The following is a 24902-nucleotide window of genomic DNA, read 5'->3' on the forward strand; positions in this document are numbered from 1 at the left end:
ATTATTGGTTTAAAAAATGCACTTTAATTATTTATAAAGCCATTTTGAGGATGTTGCCTTATCTCAGTTGTTTTATGCAACAGAAAATTATTTTCTTTGTTCGCAAAATTGTTAAATTCTTTCTGTTCCTTTTATTCAAACTGAGCTAGGTGAGAAATCTTTTATGTATGCATCGCCGTTTGATTGGAATCTCCTCCAATTAAAATTAAAGTTACAGAATTTGCTGCCTCTGGATCATTTTAAATCAGTTATTTGGCAAATGGAAGTTGATTTAAAGTGTCTTTAGGCTGTTTGTGTGGTGTTTATTTGTGAAATAACTGATGCCCATTTTGGTCAGGACACTCCTGTGAAAGAGATTTTTAATCTCAGAGAGTATTTTCTGGTTAAATAAAGGTGAAAAAAAATACTAATTACTAAATTACTAATCTTCATTAATGTTAGTTAACAAAAATACAGTTGTTCATTGTTTGTTCATGTTAGTCCACACTGCATTAACTAATGTTGACAAGATTTTAATAATGTATTAGTAAATGTTGAAATTAGCATTAACAAAGATTAATAAATGCTGTATAAGTGCAGTTCATTATTAGTTCATGGTAACTAACGTGGTTAACTAATGTTAACTAAAGAACCTTATTGTAAAGTGTTACCAGATTCATCTTAAAATACAAGTAATAGATAAACTACAATTTGACTATATTTTTAGTCAAATAAGAGCAGAAGAGTTGCTTAAGTGCTTGTGTAATTCTGACTCTCGTTTGTTCTTGAATATCAGGCTGGTTGTCGTCTTGATGGGGATTTGTGATCCAGTGTAATCTGTGGTGTAATCTAGTCCAGTCTTGTGGTGTATCTAGTTGTGCAGCTTGACTGTTCTTGTTTAGACATTTGAAAGCAGTAAACACAGAAGTCATGTTTATTTGATGCTGACAGCGCTGGAGTTAGTTGATCTGTGTGCTGGATTACTCACTAGTGTCTGATCACCTCTACTGATGACCTTAGTGAAAGTACCTAAAGAAATCTGTGAATAAGCCATGTCTTTGTGCACAAGTCTAATGCAGGTGGTGCAGGTGTGGAATATAGCAGAACTGCTGACATGACAGAAACTGGAATATCGGACAGGTAGGGTTTACCTCTCTTTCTCCCTCTTAAATAATGCAGACGATACTATAGGTGAATGCCCTGTAGAGGTCTGCTGATGAATGGCTCCTGTCCGCATCTTGGGTCCTTTGCCAGTTCTGTGGTTATTTATTCTGAGAATTTAACAGTGTGACCTCAAAACCACACACTCACCTGTATGCATGCATGCACACACATATATATAGGCCTACCTGTGTTGATCTAGAGAGAGAGAGAGAGTGCATTATATATAAAATGCTAAAAACGTGCATTGTTTCTGCTGGTTATCGATGTCTATAATTAGATCTAAATCAGGACAAGGAGAAAGGCCACTCATAGAGACTCTTATTATGGAGAGGCTCAAACTCCCCACAGGGGTCTGCTGCCAATATGTGGGACAGAAACTTTTACATGAATCCTTCCTACAGTAAAAAAGATTTTTCAGAGGACAATATTATGAAACAGATAACACACAATAAACAATGTACAGCAACCCTAAAAAAGCACAATAATAACAAAATATACATCTTTTTTTGTTGTTGAAATTAGGCTTAAAATACAAATAATAGATTAAAAAAAAAAAAAAAACTACGGAAATGCTGCCAACTAACTGAAGTAGACTAATTATTAACTTAATCAACTGAAACATGGTAAATAAAAACTAAATCTGAATGAAAACCAAAGCAACAAATTAAAAAAACTAAACAAATCTATTAATTATATATTAAATATATGCAATATTTAGAATTATTTAATTAATTAATTATGCATAAAAATATATATATAATTTAAATTAATTAAATTAAATTTAAAAGGCCCAATAAGTCGCAACAAAAGTAAAAAACTAAAATGTATTAAGTATTACATATATGCTGTATTTATTATAAATAAATGTATTGTTAATTTTAAAATATAATAACACAAATATGCTACTTAATATTACTAAAACCTTTGATATTTAAAAAATAACTAAAAATTACAAAAGCAAATAAAATAAAAAAGTAAATTTAAAATAAAAACTTCATTTGTTAAAATTAAATTTCAAATACAAATAAGAGATCAGCAAAAAGCAAACAAATACTAATTAAATTGTACATATATGCAGTGTTTATTCTAAATACATTTATTATTCATTAAAAATGATTAAATATAATAATACAAATATACTACAAAATATTAATAAAAACTTTAATATTAAAAAAATACAAAAGCAAATAAAATGCAAGTACTATAGATTATAAATAGATTTCTTTATAAAAAACTACTTGAAAATCTGAAATGTTGCCAAATGAAGTAAGCTTAATCAATTGAAACTGAAATAAAAACTAAATCTGAATGAAAATAAACGCAACAAATGCAAAAAACAAAATAAATGTACTACTTCAATATTATATAAATATGTGCAATATTATTAATAATTTATTGTTAATTACATTTTTTCAAATGTATAAAATATAATAATAGAAATAATAATAAAATACTACAAAATATTTAAAAACTTTGATATCTAATAAATAACAAAAAATTTGTAATATAAAAAAAACTTAATTAGTTGAAATTATTGGTTAGTTGAAATTAAGATTAAAATACAAATAATAGATCAAAATTAATCTAAATAAGTAATTTAAAAATAAAAATTAATTCAAGATATTAATAAATGCTATATAAATAATAAAAAAGTAACTATAAATAGTCAACTTAATCAATTTAAACATGGTAAATAAATAAAAGATCTAAATGAAAACCAAAACAAATGTACTAATTAAAATATTACATATATGCAGTATTTATTATGAATTAATTTATTATTAATTTAAAAATTGAATAAATATAATACAAATATTAATAAAATACTACTAAATATTAATTAATAAAATCTTTTAAAATAACTGAAAAATTACAAAATCAAATACCAAAATGAATCTAAATAAGTAATATAAAAATAATAACTAATTGAAAATATTAATAAAAGCTATACAAATGATAAAACAGTATCTATAAATAGTCAGTCAATTGAAACATGGTAAAATAAAAATGAATCTGAATAAAAACCAAAGCAACAAAAGCAAAAAACAAAATGCACTAATTAAATATATTACATATATGCAGTATTAATGATTAATTTAAAAATTTATAAATATAATACAAATATAATAAAATATTACAAAATATTAATAAATAAAATATTTTAAAATAACTGAAGAATTACAAAATCAAATAGCAGAATGAATCTAAATAAGTAATATAAAAATAAAAACTAATTCAAAATATTAATAAAAGCTATACAAATAATGAAAAATTATCTATAAAGTCAATCAATTGAAACATGGTAAATAAAAATTAATCTGAATAAAAACCAAAGCAACAAAAGCAAAAAACAAAACAAATGCACTAATTAAATATTAAACATATGCAATATTTATTATTAATTAATTAATTAATAGTTGTAAAAATGTATAAAATATAATACAAATATTAATAAAATTACTGCAAAATATCAATAAATAAAATATTTTAAAATAACTGAATAACTGAATCTAAATAAGTAATATAAAAATAAAAACTAATTCAAAATATGAATAAAAGCTATGCAAATAATAAAAAAGCATTTATAAATAGTCAACTTAATCAATTGAAACATGGTAAATAAAACTGAATCTATATAAAAACCAAAGCAACAAAGGCAAAAAAACAAAACAAATGTACTAATTAAATAATACATATATGCAGTATTTATTATTCATTTTAAAAATATGTAAATATAATATACAAATATTAATAAAATACTACAAAATACTAATAAATAAAATATTTAGAAAATTACATAATCAAATACCAAAATTAATCTAAATAAGTAATATAAAAATAAAAACTGATTCAAAATATTAATAAAAGCTATACAAATAATTAAATAATTATATTAAATAATTATAATTTTTATTTAAGTAATTTCAACATTTGTATTAGATGACCATTGTTTTATCAGTGTTTTAACCTTAGTGAAACAGCGACACTGTGCGTTCACAGTGTGCTATTACAACTACAGTTACAACTTTGTAATATTATTATTTGAAAACTATTGACAGTTGTTTTAATGTCTTTACGGTTACGCGTTATTATTCTAGAAGTCTTCATATTTTACTAGTAATCTCTTATTTTAAACACGACACAGCTTCACAAACCCTTTGTTTACTAACGATAGTGAAACTCTAGCGGGACTGTCACCAAGTGCACACCGTGAACAAACACTCATTGACAACCGGCGACAGCCTTCGGTTCATTTGCAAGCGGCTCGGACGCGTTTATCGGCTGTGAGGGGCTTTGTTTGAATAATTAGTCTATTGACGCGATTAATGTTGGATTATAAGAGGAATGACTGAAGGTAAGATTATTATAATGGTTTCTGTGTATAATAAAATACATTGTACGTTAACGAACGTCAATGAAAACTCTTTACCTGTGACTCGTTATGATAAAAGAATAAACATTATTGTAGTTAGTATTCACTAGAGGTGATTTCAGTTGTATTTCCCCTCAGTATTTAAAGTTATTAGACTTGTGGATACTTAAAAAAATGTTTTTTACGTGTATCTTCTATGTTCTGGCAGTTAAGGGCAGGCAAAAACACTGTTTTTCATGCACCTGTCAAGCTTGAGATTTGGGCTTTTTGGTGTTTCATAAAGTGTTTTTTCAGACTAGTGGAAAGTAAACACCTAAAAGACACTGTTAATTGTTTCTTTTATAGCACTTTATCTATTTGTGTCAATAGATTTCAATTACAATACATATTTTTAAAGGCCTTTTTCTCAAAATGAGTTTTTTCTCCTACACTGAGCCATAAATCTTCACTTCAGTAGCACTTACACACACCAAACTTTACTTTTTTATCCCTGTCTATATCCTGAAGGATTTTACAGAGGGATTTGTTCATATATAATTTGCTTGATTTTATACAACATTTTACTCCCCCCCAAAAATACATGGTTTCCTGTCTGTTCTAATTTTTTATCTTAATTATGGAGTAACAAAATGAGGTACCCAAAATCCCCTCTGTAAGAGTTTTAACTCTAATATGTCAAATAAATTAAACAAGAATTTCGAAACTTCATCCAGTGTTTAGATTTTTGTACTAGAAATGTATGTAAATTAGTGCATATTTAACTAATACATTTGCATATAAATAAACCTACTATTTTAGAAAACCTGTAATACAAAAAATGTTTGCATTCATCAATGTTATCAATTAACCGGGTAAGTAAGGTGATAACTATTAGTTTTTGTTTTTTTACTCTATTCACCTGCAGTGTCTCACTTTAAGACATTTAAACTTGTGAAACAAACCGTCGGCGTCTCAAAATCTAGTAAGCTGCCTACCTAGACAGCATTTGTGGGCATCATAGTGTGTTGTGTATCTAGTCAGCATTTTGTAAATGTGTCAAAATGTGTGTCTGTTGTACAAAGATATATTGAAATGCTTAGGCAGACACAATTAGGCAGACTGTGCTTTAAAATGCTTGTGTTTTTCACAGATGAATGCTAACTCAAGTCGTGATGTGGGATGTCCTGGAAGGCTCCCTAGACTGCCGCCCCTACCTGCATCCCAGAAGCCCTCTGACCTGTATGAGGTGTGTGTATGAAGTTCCTCAATATCTACATTAAGTTTTTGCTCATCCTAATTTGCTCTCCGTCCCGTTTCAGATTTATCTCCATAACAGTCAGTACCCGCCCCTCCTGCAGGATCACTCTCGGACTCTTGCGGTTCCCTACAAGGAGCTGCGGCACCACAGAGGTCCCTCTGAGTCCATTGGAAACAACTACAGCCCGAGAGGCCAAAACCTAAAAATCCAGCATCTGCAACGTAGACATCACTCCATTCAATGTTCTGCAATTGCACGTATCCTTAATATATGTCTTTCATAAACTCAACCATGCTTAAATACACACATACACACACAGGTTAAGTGTGTCTCCCCTTAACTTCATGTTTAAGCTCACAGTGATGCTCCATCTGTAAGGAGGCGACAACCTACACTCCATGCACAAAGGTACAGTAGAAGCAGATTTTAGTGCATGCATATGTGTTTCTTAAACATGACAGTAGTTTCACTATACTTAGGCTGATGATACACTGGGCAACTTTTTGAGCAATGTTGCCGTCAATGGGCAACCAGGTGAGATACAGGGCCCACGATTGATCTAAATTATCCAGATAGAAATCTGTTACCCATTTTCAATGGGAAAGTGCCCAAACAATATTGCAAAAAAAAAAAGTTGCCCGATAAAATTGCTCAAAAAGTTGCCCCATGTATCATCAGCATTAGTATTGTAATATTCACAGCAGGGATCATCGTTTTTCCCTCTATTTCCAAACAGAGCTCCTGTCCTTCATAAAAGCCGCCCTTTGTCACCGAATCAGCAGCTTGAAATCATGAGGCGTGAGGAGACAGAAAGTCAAAAGGACCTGACGGAGCCCACAGAGGGAGACTTAGAGGTTAATATCAGCAACACCCTTTCCTTAAGTCAATATAAATGGTTTCATGTTTTTTTTTTCTTGATTCTTTAAAATGATTCCAGTAGCTTTAAGAGTTGCAGAATCTGCAAAATGTTAATTATTTTACTAAAATAAGAGGGAATATACAAAATGCATGTTTTTTTTTTTTTAGTACTGACCTGAATGAGGTATTTTACATACAAGAAGATGTTTACATAATAGTCCGCAAGAGAAAATAAAAGTTGGATTTATAAAAATCACCCTTTTTAAAAGTTTACCTTGGCTTGGTTCTTAATACTGTGTTGTTCCCTGAATGATCCACAGCTGTGTTTTTTGTTTAGTGATAGTTGTTCATGAGTCTTGTTTGTCCTGAACAGTTAAACTGTCTGCTGTTCTTTAGAAAAATCTTTCAGGTCCCACAAATTCTTTGGTTTTTCATCATTTCTGTGTATTTGAACCCTTTCCGACAATGACTGTATGATTTTGAGATCCATCTTTTTACACTGAGGACAACTGAGGGACTCATATGCAACTATTACAGAAGGTTCAAACGCTCACTGATGCTACAGAAGGAAAAACGATGCATTAAGAGCCGGGGGTGAAAACTTTTGTACAGAATAAAGATGTGTACATTTTTGTTATTTTGCCTAAATATCATATTTTTTTCATTTAGTACTGCCCTCAGAAGCTATAGAAGCTAATAATATGGTGCCTAGAAAACAAAAATAAGTTAAATTTACCCCGATCTTCAAATTCAAAAAGTTTTCACCCCCTGGCTATTAATGCATGGTTATTTCTTCTGGAGCATCAGTGAGTGTTTTACCTTCTGTAATAGTTGCATATGAGTCCCTCAGTTGTCCTCAGTGTGAAAAGATGGAAATCAAAATCATACAGTCATTGTTAAAGAGGGTTCAAATACACAAAAATGCTGAAAAACCAAATAATTTGTGGGACCTGAAGGATTTTTCTGAAGAACAGCAGGCAGTTTAACTGTTCAGGACAAACAAGGGACTCATAAACAACTATCACTAAACAAAAACACAGCTGTGGATCATTCAAGTAACAACACATTATTAAGAATCAAGTGGATGTAAACTTTTGAACGGGGTCATTTTTATAAAATTAACTATTGTTTTCTCTTGCGGACTATATCTTTTATGTGAAATATCTTATTCAGGTCAGTACTAAATAAAAATTAGACTAGACTTTACCTATTTTTTATTTAGACTTTTTTATTTTATTTAGACTATACCCTCTTATTTTGGTAAAATAATTAACGTTTTGCAGATTGTGCAAGGTGGATGCAAACTTTTGACTTCAACTGTATGTATTTATTTTAACAGTTTTTAAGTAAGAACTGGTTCTTTGATTATCAATTTTATCCTTCACCTGCTCTTCTATCGATAATATCTCTCTCTCTTTCTCGCTCAGAGGTATGTGCACTATATCACTGAGGGTGTTTACGGCCACATGTTGGCCCCCCAGCCCCCAGAGCAGATCACCGCTATCCTGAAGCTGCTACCCAGCTGTTTCCAAGGTGATGAGAGGAAGATGCAGAAGATGCGGGAGGATCTCCTGGAGGAGGTCCAGAGAGACTATGAATTCAGCCTACGCAAGAACATCGGTATGACACACAACACCAGCTATGTAGATGATGTGGAGTAGAGCAGGTAACAGTAAAGCCTGGAATAAATTTCACAACTTTTGCCCAGAACTTATGTGTTGCAAAAGCCAGTCTGCAGAATTGAGGTGGCAGATTTCACAGAAAATCACATCTTTTTTTTTTTTTTTATAAATATGTCTAAAACTATCTATAAGTAAAACGTCTCGGGTTACTTGTGTAACCCATGTTCTCTGAGTAGGGAACGAGACGCTGCGTAGAAGCTTACGCATTGGGAAACACCCCTGGTGTGACGATTGTCTGAAGCCCTATAGAATCACGCCAATTCATTGGCTGATGGCGCGAAGCTCCACCTCACGCAATACGTGACCTACCTAGATAGCGCGCGCGCCATCTTATTCCTCAGATTTTCCTATCGAGGAAGCCGGAAGAGCGTGGGGAGCTTGGCAGCATACGCAGCGTCTCGTTCCCTACTCAGAGAACATGGGTTACACAAGTAACCCGAGACGTTCTCTTTCATAGGTTCACTCAACGCTGCGTAGAAGCTTACGCATTGGGAACGGTATACCAAACACGCCAAGCTAACACGCTGCCAAAGATAGACCCTAACAAGGCCATAACCCTAACACAGCTGGCTCAAGCGGAAAGAACCCGGGAGCCAGGAGCTGTGCTAACATCCAGGTTATAAAACCTGACAAAAGTATGGGGAGAGGACCAACCTGCCGCCATACAGATATCCTCCAGAGGAACTCCTCGAAACAAAGCCAGGGAGGAAGCCACTCCCCTGGTAGAATGAGCTCTAATGTCCAGAGGTGAAGGCAACCCGCGCACCTCATAGGCCATAGAAATCGCATCCCTAACCCAATGGGATATTGTGTGTTTTGAGGCGGCTAGCCCTCTGCGGCCTGCCCCAAAACACACCAGCAGCTGCTGAGACTTACGCCACTGACTAGAGCGGTCCACATACGCCTTCAGCGCCCTGACAGGACAGAGTAAATGAAGACTGCTGTCCTCACTCAAAGAAGAGGGAGAAAAAGCCTGCAGTACTACCACTTGCGAACGGAAAGACGTGGAGAGCACTTTGGGGACATACCCCGGCCTAGGCCTAAGGATAGCCTTGACTAGACCGGGTGCAAACTCAATACAGGACTCATCTACACAGAGGGCCTGCAAATCCCCGACACGCTTTAAAGAGGACAACGCTAATAGCAAAGTAACCTTTAATGTCAGAATCCTCTCTGGAGCCGACTCTAAAGGTTCAAAGGGGGGCTCAACTAGCCCCTTCAGGACAACAGAAAGGTCCCAAGAAGGGAAACTAGGAGGACGAACTGGCCTCAAGCGCTTAACTCCACGCATAAAGGAGGAGACCAGACGGTGTCTACCCAACGGGACATCGTCAGAATCCCTCCGGGCCGCAATAGCCGCCACATAAACCCTCAAAGTGGTAGCGGCCGCTCCAGCTGAGAGCTTTTCCTGCAGAAACTCCAGCACTGAACCGACCGGGCAGTTAACTGGGTCTACAGAATGAGCCAAACACCACGACTCAAAAACCTTCCATTTGGAGGAATAAAGCCTCCTAGTAGAAAGGGCCCTAGCGCTACTAATAGTCTCTCGGACTCCATCCGAGAGACTCACGTCTACTGGCAGCCCCTGATCGGCCACACCCACAACTTCCAGATCTCTGGACGAGGGTGCCAAATTTTGCAGTGGAGCTGACTCAGCAGATCCTTCCTGATTGGAATCTCCCACGGTTCGCCCTCCAGTAGGGAGATCAACTCCGAGAACCACGTCTGGGACGGCCAGAACGGGGCCACTAGGAGGAGACGTGCGCCGCACGTCCTCACTCTGCCCAAGACCGCAGGGATGAGCTTGACAGGAGGGAAGGCATAAAGCTTCCTGTCCGGCCAGGGATGCGCTAGCGCATCGATCCCCAGAGGGGCAGGATGAGAAAGGGAGAACCAAAGGGGGCACTGGGACGACTCCTGAGACGCAAAGAGGTCCACCTCTGCCGCGCCGAAACGCTCCCAAATCTGAGCCACCGTCCGGCGGCTCAGCATCCATTCCCCTGACCTGATTTTCTGTCTCGACAGAAAATCCGCTGCCAGGTTCAGGACCCCCGGAACATGAACCGCTCTCAGGGACAGAAATTTGTCCTGAGCCCAAAGGAGGAGATGGCGCGCATGCCTGTCCAGGGTGCGCGACCGAGAACCTCCCTGGCGGTTGATGTGTGACACCACTGCCATATTGTCCGTCCTGACGATGACATGAGAGTGCGACAGGAACGGAAGAAAATGAACGAGAGCCAGAAAAACTGCTCTGAGTTCCAGACAGTTTATGTGCCAAGTGAGGCACTTGCCCGTCCACAGACCCCAAGCCGGTCTGCCCTCGAAGACCGCGCCCCAACCTGAAAGGGAGGCATCCGTCGAGATCATCTGGCGACGGCATACTACTCCCATACTCACTCCTGTCTGGAGGAAGATGGGGTCTCGCCACACTGAGAGGGCACGGAGACAAGCGCCAGACACCCTCAGAAGACGGAGAGACGGCCAGGATGGGCGTATCCCCACTGACTTCATCCACCATAGGAACGGCCTCATGTGGAGCAGTCCCAAGGGAAGGACTGGGGAGGCCGCTGCTAACAGGCCTAGCACCCTGCGGCATAGACCTACTGACACGTGACGGCCTGGCCCGAAGCGGGCCGTGCACGATTTGATGCTCTCTACTCGAGCGGGAGCCAAACGGGCCCGCATCGCAGTAGAGTCCAGACACACTCCCAAAAACGTGGTCTGTTGAGAAGGAGTAAGCACGCTCTTCTTGTCGTTCAACCTGAGACCTAGAGCGCGAAGGTGGAGAAGAAGAAAGTCTCTGTGACAGCTCACCTGCTCTTTGGAGTTGGCCAGGATGAGCCAGTCGTCCAAGTAATTGAGGATTCGGATCCCCTGGAGCCTCAGCGGGGCCAGAGCGGCATCCATGCACTTGGTGAATGTCCTCGGGGCCAAAGCTAGACCGAAAGGGAGGACCTTGTATTGATACGCCTTTCCCCCAAAGGCAAACCTTAGGAACTTCCTGTGTCTCCTGACAACCTGGATGTGGAAGTAAGCATCCTTCAAGTCTACAGTGACAAACCAGTCCCCTTCCTGGACCTGGGAAAGAATGCTCTTGAGCGTCAACATTCTGAACTTCCCTCTGTAAAGAGAATAATTGAGTCTGCGTAGATCCAAAATGGGACGCAGGCCTCCATCTCTTTTCGGTACTAAAAAATATCGGCTGAAAAAGCCTAGGTTTAGTTCTGAAGAGGGAACCTCCTCTATTGCCCCCTTGAGCAGAAGGGAGGAAACTTCCTGTTGCAGGACAGAAGCCTCGTCTGCGCTGTTCACTGCAGTAAGAAGGACCCCATTGAAACGGGGAGGGTTGCGAGCAAACTGGAGCGTATAACCAAACTGGATTGTACGAAGAACCCAGGGTGACACTCCTGGCAGATCCTGCCATGCTCCAAGGAATGTTGATAGGGGTAGCAGAGCGGGGCAGTCCAAGGGGGATACCAGTTCTGGGTCCCCGCTGTGGGCGTCCCTTAGAAGGGGAGGACATGCGGCCAGCCGCGGCTGAGGAGAGCGCATAGCGTCCTCTAACGCGGGGACGTGGCTTGATGAAGCCACAATGGGAAGGGCAGGGAAAGTCGGTGCGGGGGGAAAGCTCTGGGCGTCCCTCACCGCGCGAACAATGCCTGCAGCTTGCAGCGGCCCTGAGGGGAGAAAACCGGAGGTGTCTCCTACCTTCAACGACCGCCACACAGGAGGAATGGCCTGCTGACCTTGAAGCGCACGAAGCGGCAAGGACTGCGCAGTTGGTGGAGGAGAGCGTACTGGGGACGGACAGATACGCTTCAGCGGTCTGTCGCGATCCGACAGGACGGGGGAAGCTCTCCTCTTTCTGCCACACACATCAGGAGCGACCCGAGGAAGCCGCGGGAGGCTTCCCAGGGTGCTTTAGATCAATCCGCTTGCGAGGGCGCTGGCGAGACATAGGGCGACCACGGGCTCCCCAGACCGTGTATGGTGGGGGATGCGCCGCGTCACTAGCTCTACCAACTGGCTCCTTCCCCGGGGCCGGACGTTCCCTGGAGGATGAAGCGCTAGCCGACTCGCGCGAACGCCGTGGCATGAACTGCTTAAACGCAGCTGACTGCGTCTTAGCCGCCCTGAACTTATCCACGACGGTGGAAACCGCGTCGCCGAATAAGCCAGAGCTAGAGATAGGGGCATCGAGAAGGAAAACCTTTTCTTTTTCCCTAATCTCCGTGAGATTAAGCCACAAATGGCGCTCAGCTGCCACTAAGCCCGCCATATTACGTCCAACCGCACGGGCTGTGTGCTTAGTAGCACGAAGAGCTAGGTCGGTAGCTCTGCGAAGCTCTTTAACCGCCTCGGGAGTCAAACCGTCACCTTCGTCCATTTCCTTCAACACCTCTGCCTGATAGGCCTGAAGAATGGCCATGGTGTGAAGAGCTGCGCCCGCCTGGCCCGCCGCCATGTAGGACTTCCCGATTAAAGCGGAAGTGGTCCTACATGGCTTAGAGGGGAGGAGAGGGCGGGACTTCCAAGAGGGGGCGGAGTTAGGCGAGAGATGCGCAGCCAACGTGTCTTCAACAGCGGGGACTGCAGCATAACCCTGCTCCACAGAACCGACAAGGTTGGTGAAGTCAGCGGCCGCCGCGTTAGTGAGACGTGAAGAAAAGGGCTGCTTCCATGACCTGGAAATCTCGTGATGCAGGTCAGGAAAAAAAGGCAGCTTACGTCTCGCCGGACGCGCCCCAGAGCTACAGAGAAAGCGCTCATCAAGCTTAGATGACTGGGATTCACGAGGTTCATCCGGCCAATCTAAGCTTAATTTCTCCGTAGCTTGCGTCAAAACATCAACCAGCTCAGAATAGGCTGGGGAAGGCCGCGCCTCCTGGCCGCTAGGCGGGAGAACGTCGGGCGCCGCGGATCCGAAGTCCTCAGAGTCGGAAGCCGCGTTAAATAAAACGTCTTCCAAACCAAAGGAAACGAAATCTCGCGCCTCCGGGCTTGGTGCAAGACAGCCGCGAGAAAATACAACCGGAGAAACCGCGCGACGGCGCTCGGGCGAAGGAGGGAAAGAAAGTGAAAACTGCTCGCTCTCCATCGCCTCGAGCTCCACATCAGAACTCCAGGCCGCGGCTTCACGGAGGGAGGAGGCCTCCGGAGCTGCACGGCGGGAGGAAGCCGCGGATTCATCTCCAAAAACCGCGAGTCTAGCGCGCAAGGTTTTTAAAGTAAAATTCTCGCAGCATTTGCATGAAGAATTGCCATACAAAGCGTCGCGCGCATGGGCAAGGCCCATGCACTTGACGCACTTACCATGCTGATCATCACTCGACATGAGGCGAGAGCACGGAGGATGGCAACGGCGAAAATCCATATTCACTCACCGCTAGGAGAAGTATTTCCACTAATGCGGTCGCTGAAGTGAATATAATTCACGAAATCGTCGAATTGGGCTTACAGAAAAACCAAGAGAAGCGAACGCTTCTGAAGAGAGGAAAATCTGAGGAATAAGATGGCGCGCGCGCTATCTAGGTAGGTCACGTATTGCGTGAGGTGGAGCTTCGCGCCATCAGCCAATGAATTGGCGTGATTCTATAGGGCTTCAGACAATCGTCACACCAGGGGTGTTTCCCAATGCGTAAGCTTCTACGCAGCGTTGAGTGAACCTATGAAAGAGAATCTTCATTTGTATGCCGTTTTTTTATAGTAGTAGTTCACTTCCAGAACAAAAATTTACTAATAATGTCATCCAAGATGTCTTTCTTTCTTCAGTCGTAAAGAAATTACTTCAGGATTTCCCTCCATATAATGGACTTCTATGGTGCCTGCAAGTTTAAACTTCCAAAATGCAGTTTAAGGCCGTGTTCACACTTGCTGTCCTTTTTCGAACTGCCAGCGTCTGTTTTACATTCTAATCCTATGGAGTAAACCGTCTTTTCAAAAAAGCCCTAGCGCTTTTTTTAAACGCCACCGCCGGCGTCTTTTTTTGCAGCTCAGAGCGTCTTTTTAAGTTGAAAAAAGTTGAACTTTTTTGAAGAAAACGCCCTACGTCAAGCGCTTTCTTGACAGCTGACCAATGACAAGCGAGTAGCGGGACCTATCGTTTCCATAACAACAAAAACAACAAGAAAAAACGGAGAAGTTGCCGGTAGATAAACTTATCGTACTAGTTTCGGAGCACAAGGAGTTGTATGATATGAGTAAACAACTCTATCATAATATACATCACAAAGAGGCTCTTTCTCGACATTTCTTCACCACACAGCGCTACGCTACTGTTGCAGCTGTTGTTATAGCAACAGAAGACGCACTCGGCTGCTTTTTGTAACAGAACGCTGCCAGCTTCTTTTTTTTTACCAAAAAAAAATGCGCTAGTCAATTTTTTTTGGCAAAAAAGACGCCAAGTGTGAACACGGCCTAAATGCGGCTTTAAAGCGCTCTAAACGATCCCAGCTGAGACCTAGCGAAACAATACTTTTTAACCTCAAATGCTCATCTTGTCTAGGTCTGTGTGAGTTCTATGGACTCCGGTTCAAGACAGTTAGGATATATCGAAAAACTCCCATCTCAGTTTCTCCTCCAAGTTTAAAATTGTCCTACATCTTTGTTTTACCTTTTTTTTGTGAAGGGCGTTTGACCTTCTTCTCATGTTCACTTTGTAAACACTGGGTTGGTACATCTGCAGTGATGTAGGGTGATTTTGAAGTTGGAGGAGAAAATGAGATGGGAGTTTTTTGACATACCCTAACTGTTTTGAACCGGAAAAAAAAGTTCATTTAGAGCTAGACAAGAAAGGGCTCGAAATTGCGACCATTTTGGTCGCATATGCTCCCAAAATTTAATCTGCGCGACCTCAAATTATGTTTGGGAGTATTTGAGCGAGTGCAAGTGTCTCAATATACTGTACAACGCTGCATAAATTCACATCAGATGATAACTCAGCGGCAGAGTTCCACTCGCACACGCATTCAAAAGCAATTTTAATACCCCACGTTTAGTGAGCGACTCCCCAATGCGCGCAAATTAGGCTACATAACATATCTTGGCTGTTATTAATATGTGGGCTATAATAAGCTGTATATTGTCCATAGCTCTGTATCAGAAAAAATCGGTCATTTGCACTTTGAATATTGAAAGAGTAGCCTACTTTGATCATGCCTGCATTTCTTGTCTACACGACTAAGAAAGAAGTGTCGTTTATTTTTTGTCGTTTATACTGTAGATTGTTTAAAAATGCAGTGGTTGCCTCGAAATGGCTTTAGCTCTTTAACTTTAACCTCTTTAAATGGCTGTAACTATAATAGAGAAAATAAACATCTTGTTCATGTACTCATATTTTCATTCATTCTTGTCCCTTGCTTAAAGGAACACTCCACTTTTTTTGGAAATAGGCTCATTCTCCAACTCCCCTCGAGTAAATAAGTTGAGTTTTACCGTTTTGAAATCCATTCAGCCGTTCTCCTGTTCTGGCGATATCACTTTTAGCATAGCTTAGCATAGATCATTGAATCCTATTAGACCAATAGCATCACGTTCAAAAATGACCAACGAGTTTCGATATTTGTCCTATTTAAAACTTGACTCTTCTGTAGTTATATCGTGTACTAAGACCGGTGGAAATGCAAAGCTGCGAGTTTCTAGGCTGATAAGATTAGGAACTACACTCCCATTCCGGCGTAATAGTCAAGGAAGTTTGCTGCCGTAATATGGCTGAAGCAGGAGCAGTAATACCATGCAGCATATGTGCAAATGCTAAACTAGCTGGGAACTCATTTCTGATAATACTCCGCCTGCTTCTGCCTTATTACGGCAACAAACTTCCTTGACTATTACGCCGGAATGGAAGTGTAGTTCCTAATCTTATCAGCCTAGAAACTCGCAGCTTTGCATTTCCACCGGTCTTAGTACACGATATAACTACAGAAGAGACAAGTTTTAAATAGGACAAATATCAAAACTCGTTGGTCATTTTTGAACGTGATGCTATTGGTCTAATAGGATTCAATGATCTATGCTAAGCTATGCTAAAAGTGACATCGCCAGAACAGGAGAACGGCTGAATGGATTTCAAAACGGTAAAAATCAACTTATCAACTCGGGGGGAGTTGGAGAATGAGCCTATTTCCAAAAAAAGTGGAGTGTTCCTTTAAGGCGTAAAATAAATATATAGAAAAGGCTTTCAGAATCATTTGCTTTAAGAATTGACCATGAAGAATCAAAATCGGCGCATTACTAAAACGAAATTAGGTGCTCCTAAATTTTTTGAAGTTTTTGAAGTTGGGAGCACCAGTGCTACCAAGTAAAAAAGTTAATTTCGGGCCCTGCAAGACGAGCAAGATATATAAAGAAATATGATATTGAAAGATTGAAAGATATATAAATTGTAGTTTTTTTTTTAGAAAATAATCAATCGTTTTGCTAGATAAGACCCTTCTTCCTCGGCTGGGATCATTTAGAGCCCTTTGCATTTTAGATGTTCAAACTCGCGGGCACCATTGAAGTCCACTATATGTAGAGAAATCCTGAAATGTTTTAATCAAAAAACTATTTCTTTACGACTAAAGAAAGAAATACATGAACATCTTGGATGACAAGGGGGTGAGTACATTAGCTGTCAATTTTTGTTCTGGAAGTGAACTATTCCTTTAAGTATGTCAAATTTTCATAATTGTCATCGCTTGCTTTTTTGCAGTTGATTATATCCTGCTAGATCCAGCGGAGCGGGAGCGTCTATCAATCTCTGCTGTTCCCAGGCCGTTCCCGTCCCGTGTGATTCGCGCACCGGTTCCCTGGTCCGAGAGCTACCGGGAGGCTCACGTCTGGCAGACGGAGAACCTCTACACCGTCAACCCTATGATGCTCTGTGTACAGGATCTGTGGATGAACAGGTTTGCATCTCTAATTCCACCATTATGGTTATAATTATCATGATCTCATTTATAATCTCTTTATGTTTCATTTATAGTTTCTCGTCTTTGCGCTTTGTGCGTTTGGACGATCTGCTCTCAGCCGATCTTCCGCTCTTGCCAGCGGAGTTTGAGGAGCTGGTGCGGCAACAGTGTCAAAACACCCGAGATGAACTGCTTAACAAGTAAGAGACTTTTTACAAGAGATCTATAAACTACCAGTTAAAGGTTTTTGAACAGTAAGATTAAAAAAAAAAAAAAAGTCTCTCACCAAGTCTACATTTATTTGATTTAAAGTACAGCAAAAGCTGTACAATTTTGAAACATTTTTACTATTCTACTAAACTGTTTTATATTTGAATATATTTTAAATGTAATTTATTCCTGTGATCAAAGCTGAATTTTCAGCACCATTACTGCAGTCTTCAGTGTCATATGAAGTCATTCTAATATGCTGATTTGCTGTTCAAGAAACAATTATTAATATTATTATCATCAATATTTGAAACAGTTTAGAACATTTTTTTGGCATTCTTTGATGAATAGAAAGATCCTGCATTTATTTGAATGAAAAAAACTTAACATTATACACTATAACATTTAAAAGCTAATTTCTTTTTGGGTGGGGGGGGGGTTATAGAAATGAATACTTTTATTAGCAAGGATGCTTTAAATTGATCAAAAGTGAATTAAAGACATTGATAATGTTACAGAAGATGGTGTTCTTCAGAATTTTCTATTTATCAAAGAATCCTGAAAAAATGCACCTCAGCTGTTTTTAACATAGTAATAATACATTTTTTGAGCAGCAAATCAGAATATAAGAATGATTTCTGAAGGATCGTGTGACTTGAGAAATGATGATAAAAAAGCAGCTTTGAAATCACAGGAATAAATTACATTTTAAAATATATTTAAAATAGAAAGCAGTTATTTTAAATAGTTAAGCTATTTCACATTTTTACAGTTTTTGCTGTCCTTTGGATCAAATAAATGCAGGCTTGGTGAGCAGAAGAGACTTCTTTAAAAAACATTAAAAATCTTACTGTTCAAAAACTTTTGACTGGTAGTGTATGTCTGTTTTAAACAAGCAAAGAAACATCACCAGGCCTGTGTTTGAGGTCGGGTTTAAATAACGTCCTGCCGTGGACAGTAACGGAAACAGTACAGACTGAGAAGTCATGCCGAGACACATGATATATTTGGTAGGTTCTGTAGGTTTCATTCTCATGTTCTCTGTAGTCACCTGAATCCAGCTCTATAATTACAGCTCTCCAAGCACTCGAAGGAAGAGCTGTACGTCTGATAAGTTACAAGTCATTTGAATCATTCATTCAGCCGATTCGTTCAAACACTGATTCCTGATGAAGCCACTGATGAGTGGATCATTTGAGTGGTTCAAATCATTTATTAATCAACACTGATTCATTCAGGAATGAACAAACCACAGTCATTTTTGTTAACTAAAACCATTACAAAATTGTTACTTGAAATAAAGTAAATGTTAACTGAAAAAAATAATAATTTTAGTTAGGTGCCAATGTTTCTTATATGTGACCCTGGACCACAAAATAGTCATAATGTTGATTTTTACAAAACTGAGATGTATACATCATATGAAATCTCAATAAATAAGCTTTCTATTGATGCATGGTTTGTTAGGATAGGACAATATTTGGCCGAGATACATCTATTTGAAAATCTGGAATCTGAGGATGCAAAAAAATCTAAATGCTGAGAAAATCACCTTTAAAGTTGTCCAAATTAAGTTCTTAACAATGCATATTACTAATCAAAAATTACATTTTGATATATTTGTAGTAGGAATTTTACAAAAAAATCTTAATGGAACATGATCTTTACTTAATTTCCTAACAATTTTTGGCATAAAAGAAAAATCAATAATTTTGACCCATACAATGTATTTTTGGCTATTGCTACAAATATACCCCAGTGACTTAAGACTGGTTTTGTGGTCCAGAGTCACATATGTGGACTACAAAACCTGCAGGAAGTCTTAAGTAGCACGGGTATATTTGTAGCAGTAGCCAAAAATACATTGTATGGGTCTAAATGATAGATTTTTCTTTTATGGCAAAAATCATTAGGATATTAAGTAAAGATCATGCTCCATGAAGATATTTTGTAAATTTCCTACCGTAAATATATCAAAACTTAATTGATTAATATGCACCGGTAAGAACTTCATTTGGACAACTTTAAGGGTGATTTTCTCAAGATTGTCATATTTCAATAGTTGTTTCTCGGCCAAATATTGTCCTATCCTAACATACCATACATCAATGGTAATATACATCAAAGCTTATTTATTCAGCTTTTAGATTATGTATAAACCTCAATTTTAAAAAATTGACCCTTATGACTGGTTTTAGTGGTCCAGGGTCGCATATTTAGTTTTAACTTGAACTAAAACTGAAATCAAATTTTAAACAAGGCTATGTAGACATTAAAAAAAACTCCATAAAAATGACAAAACCACACATCAAAATTACTATATTTTTAACTAAAATTAAAATGAAAAGAGAACATCACAGGCCAAAAATACATTGTATGAGTCAAAATGATACATTTTTCTTTTATGCCAAAGATCATTACAGTATTAAGTAAAGATTATGTTTAATGAAGATATTTTGTAAATTTCCTCTGTAAATATATCAAAACTTAATTTTTGATTAGTAATATGCATTGCTAAGAATTTCATTTGGACAGTTTTAAAGGCGATTTTCTTCAATACTTAGATTTTTTTGCACTCTCAGATTCCAGATTTTTATATTTCAATAGTTGTATCTCTGCCAAATATTGTTCTATCCTAACAAACCATACATCAACGGAAAGCTTATTTATTTGTTAATTTAAAATGATTCAGATTTATTGATGTATAAATCTCAATTTTAAAAATTGACCCTTGTGCCTGACTTTGTGGTCCAGGGTCACATATTTAGTTTAACTTGAACTAAAACTAAAATAAAATTTTAAACAAGGCCAAGTAGACTAGTTAAAAAACTCCAGTCTTAAGTTGCATGGGTATATTTGTAGCAATAGTCAAAAATACATCGAATGGGTCAAAATAATACATTTTTCTTTTATGCCAAAAACCATTAGGATATTAAGTACCACAAATATATCACAACCTAATTTTTGATAAGTCATATGCATGGCTAAGATCTTCATATAGATGTTTTTTCAACATTTAGATTCTTTTTGCACCCTCAGATCCCAGATTTTCAAATAGTTGCATCTCGGCCAAATATTAACCTAACAAACCATACATCAATGGAACTTTTAGCTATTACTAGCAACTAGTCCTGAAGCTCTCATGGGATATACTGAACATTTACTGTACTTGGGGAAATGTCAAGTCAACGCAGTGTGCAGACGAGTGTGTTTTTGTTTAAACAGTTCTCTTCGTCTTGACTACTTTTGTTCTCAACTCTGTATCCATGGTCTCCTCAAACCACCCAGAGACAAGCGCACAATACAAGCCTTAAATGAGGGTTTGAACAATGGGGAAATAAAGAGCAATCCGGACTTGCTTTAACACGCAGGGTGTTAGCAGCACTACAGCAACAATCACTGTGAAGTGTTCAAAAGATATACTGCAGGAAGTGTGAATTGCAGTCTGACACATCCTTCAGTGAATGAACTGACTGAATCGGTCAATAACAAGTAAACTTAGTGATTGACTGATTTACTTAAACCTTAATAGTAGCTTTGTGTGAGACTTTTGTCTTTTAAATCAATCATATTTGTGACCCTGGACCACAAAACCAGTCATAAGGTTAAATTTTACAAAACTGAGATGTATATATAATATGAAAGCTCGGTAAATAAGCTTTCTATTGATGTATGGTTTATTAGGATAGGACAATATTTGGCCGAGATACATCTATTTTAAAATCTGGAATCTGAGGGGGCAAAAAAATCAAAATCCTGAGAAAATCAACTTTAAAGTTGTCCAAATTAGGTTCTTAACAATGCAAATAACTAATCAAAAATTACATTTTGATATATTTACAGTAGGAATTTTACAAAAAATCTTCATGGAACATGATCTTTACTTAATTTCCTAATGATTTTTGGCATAAAAGAAAAATCAATAATTTTGACCCATGCAATGTATTTTTGGCTATTGCTACAAACATACCCCAGCGACTTAAGACTGGTTTTGTGGTCCAGGGTCACATTTTACCTCTCAAAAACATAAAAGAAGCAAAACAGTTTTTAGAGGCCCTTTTATTACTGAATGGACATATAATAATGAATTTAGAGACATTTGAGAATGTTTTTTACTTTTAAGTGCAGAAAATCAAACTGCCATTTATTTTTTGAACATACAAGCTCAACAAAATCATACAACTGATATTTAGCCAAGCAGTAAAATGAAGGTAAAACTGAAATAAAAAAAGAATAATGTATCACTCGTGTTCTTTGTTGTTTTTGTTTGTGTGTTGTGTAGTTGGCTGCCCTGCTGTGCTTCTCTTTTTGTGACCTTTAAAGACTCGTGGTTGCCACTGGTGCCGAAAAAAGCAAGCATCGCCCCGGTAAAGGCACAGAATCTCTTTTATTGTGTGGCTGCATTGATGTCACTGCAGCTGCGCAGCCTTGTGGTCGTATCTCTGCAGGATCTGCTGAAGTTTTTCCAAATTCATCAGGTACAGAAACCAGTGACACTGATATGTTTAATCATCCTAATGCTTTATGTGCATGCATTTATGGGTATATATGCACATGGGTCAAAGATGTTAGATGTCCACATCAAAATACATTTCCAAAAGTGATTTTGTGTCCATAGAAAGCACATTAAATGTTAGCAAAGTGCCTACTTTTAAGGTGTCAAATAAGCTTTTGTAGACTACAATGTCATAATTTGGTTGACGTAATGTTACATTGTCATTCAGTGTAACAACATTTATGTAAAAATCCAAACAACATGCTTATTCTGCTTATTCTGTACATATTGAAATATATCAAAGAATAAGGGAGCATATTACATTGTTTGTGTTTTAAATGAGTTACAAAATCTTACTGACAAATGTGCAAAACCTAGGATAGTGTCAAATTTTAAAAATGTAAAATTACAACTAATTAGTATTTGGGGTGGAAGTAAGTCATCTTTTAATATGTCACAAATGGATTTTTGTTGTAAATATGCCTGACAAGATTGTTACACTGAATGACATTTTAGTGGGTGTCTTCTGTAAATTAGGGGAAAATGTATGATATTTATTTTTTGCTTCGAAAAACAAAAACAAAAATGCAGTTAAATTAAACAGAAAACTTTTTAATATTTTTTGGGAAACCAACAACAATTTAAAGCCGTTTTACACTTATTGTTTTTGTGCTTAAACCCCTTTTCATCTTTTATCCCCATATATGTCTGTTTGTTTATGGATGCATGCTTTTTGAGTTCAAGCCACTGAATGCTGTATTTTACAGTTATTTTACCTGTGTAAAATCGCTCTAGTATAAGCCATCTGATGGCTTTATAAAAAAGACACAAGTTATAAATTAATCATTATGTTCATTAATAATAAAATAAAAATAATAGCAATAATAGACAACCAACAGTTATATACTATCAGTCAAAGTTTGTAATCTGTTTTTAAAGAAGTCTCTATTGCTTACCAAGCCTGCATTTATTTGATCCAAAGTACAGAAAAACAGTTCAATTTTGAATTTTTTTTTAAATTTAAAATGTTTTCTATTTGAATATATTTAAAAATGTAATTTATTCCTGTGATTTCAAAGCTATTTTTTTAGCATCGTTACTCCAATTGCATGATCCTCCAGATGTTGAAAATGACTAAGTAGAATTTTTTTCAGGTTTCTTTGATTAATAGAAAGTTCAGAAGAAAAGCAATTATCTGAAATAGAAATCTTTTGAAACATTATAAATGTCTTTATAATCAGTTTTGATCAATTAAAAGCATCCTTACTAAATAATAGTATTAATTCATATAATTTATTTTCCAAAAGAAAAACAACCTTCAAGCTTTTGAATGGTGTAGTGTATAGTGTCAAAAAAAGTTTTATATTTTACATAAAATGCATTTACATTTTTTATTATCAAGGAATGTTCTTAACAAAAATATTGATAATAATAATAATAAGAGGAATAAAAAATGTTTGTTAAACAGCAAATCAGCATATTAGAATGATTGCTAAACGGTCATGTGACTGGAGTTTGACAGAAATAAATTACATTAAATTACATAAAATACATTCAAATAGAAAAAAATATTTTAAATAGTAAAAATATTTCAGATTTTTACTGTTTTTGCTGTGCTTTGGATCAAATAAATGCAGGCTTGGTGAACAGAAAAATTTAAAATCTTACTGTTTAAAATGTTTGACTGATAGTGTATTACTTTGGAAAGCTAATATATATAGATTTCAAATGATGCAAAATCATAAATTATAGACATAAATTGCATAAATTAGACAATTTATAATTGATTTGAACTTCATCCAAAATGATTTTAGGGTCAATACTGTTTGGTTTTTACTATATACTGTATATATATATATATATATATTTTTTATTTTTTTTCTGGCAGGATGGCAATGATTTTGGGGAGTGTTTTGATAAGCTGAAGTACACACAGCGTCCAGTGTTACTTGTGAAATTGAGACTCGAGGATCCCAAAATTTCATTTGAACCTTCACTAGAGAGCTGCTGGGAGCTCATACAACAAGCATTCACACAGATCATCGACAGCGCCCACAACATCCCCCGGGTACACGCATACAATATATGCTTCTTACCAAAAAGAGGACTTGCAAATGATTTCCTTTATTATACTATAGTGTAATATTTTATTTGAGGTTAAAGTAAGAAGTTGAAAAGATTCTGCTGGTGTTTCTTTATTAGAGAGTCGGTATGACTTTCATGTGGATTACTCACATTATTTACATCTGGAAGGTTCTTTAGTCTTTACTCAAATTGGCAAGATTGACATTTGACATTTTGACACACAAACTATCAAAATTAAACATTTAAGGTGACACACTGCAGGTGAATAGGGTAAAAAAGTAATAGTTATCATCTTGCTTACCCAGTTGATTGATTAAACAAAAAAGTAAAGTTTGGTGTGTGTAAGTGCTACTGAAGTTGAGATTTATGGCTCAATGTAGGAGACAAAACTCATTTTGAGGTAACAGCCTTAAATATGTATTGCAACTGAAATCTATTGACACAAATTGATAAAGTACAATAAAAGAAACACTTAAGAGTGTCTTTTGGGTGTCTTCTTTCCACTAGTCTGAAAAAACACTTTATGAAAAACCAAAAAGCCCAAAATCTCAAACTTGACAGGTGCATGAAAAAAACAGTGTTTTTGCCTGCAGTGTTTCCACTTAAAAGGTTTAAGTATATAGAAGATCTAACAGAAGTTGCAAGATGCACATATTCTCAAAAAACGATGTTGCTTCCATTATAATTAATAAAGCTTCTGAGTGATGGCACAATGCAAGGCAGAAAACTGGATCCTGCAGACTTAAACCATAATTTCTAAACCTAAAACTAAAAAGTGCTTTCTTACAGGTGGAGTGTAAGCTTTTCTCAGAAGTTGAAGAAACTCTAATGCTACGCACAGTGAGACACGACGAGATGCTGGTGACGGACATTGTGAACGGAGCCAGAGAGATCTTTCAGAGGAACACCGTTGGCCCCCAGAGGTCCA

The 24902-nt window shown here is 37.4% G+C and overlaps 1 protein-coding gene across 1 annotated transcript in view; it reads left to right on the forward strand.

Annotated features, from left to right (window-relative positions):
- The first annotated feature begins 5645 nt into the window (after nucleotides 1–5645).
- dnah3 (dynein axonemal heavy chain 3) overlaps nucleotides 5646–24902 on the forward strand; it is a 68362-nt gene continuing 49105 nt past the window's right edge. Inside the window, exons 1-10 of the mRNA XM_073830341.1 lie at nucleotides 5646–5741; nucleotides 5815–6010; nucleotides 6107–6161; nucleotides 6511–6607; nucleotides 8039–8231; nucleotides 16986–17181; nucleotides 17259–17384; nucleotides 21677–21872; nucleotides 23778–23957; nucleotides 24764–24897. Of these exons, the coding sequence (XP_073686442.1) occupies nucleotides 5646–5741; nucleotides 5815–6010; nucleotides 6107–6161; nucleotides 6511–6607; nucleotides 8039–8231; nucleotides 16986–17181; nucleotides 17259–17384; nucleotides 21677–21872; nucleotides 23778–23957; nucleotides 24764–24897 (1469 nt within the window). The remainder of the gene's footprint in view (nucleotides 5742–5814; nucleotides 6011–6106; nucleotides 6162–6510; nucleotides 6608–8038; nucleotides 8232–16985; nucleotides 17182–17258; nucleotides 17385–21676; nucleotides 21873–23777; nucleotides 23958–24763; nucleotides 24898–24902) is intronic.

This window comes from Garra rufa, chromosome 24 (genome assembly GCF_049309525.1).
Source record: "Garra rufa chromosome 24, GarRuf1.0, whole genome shotgun sequence".
Taxonomy (NCBI): domain Eukaryota; kingdom Metazoa; phylum Chordata; class Actinopteri; order Cypriniformes; family Cyprinidae; genus Garra; species Garra rufa.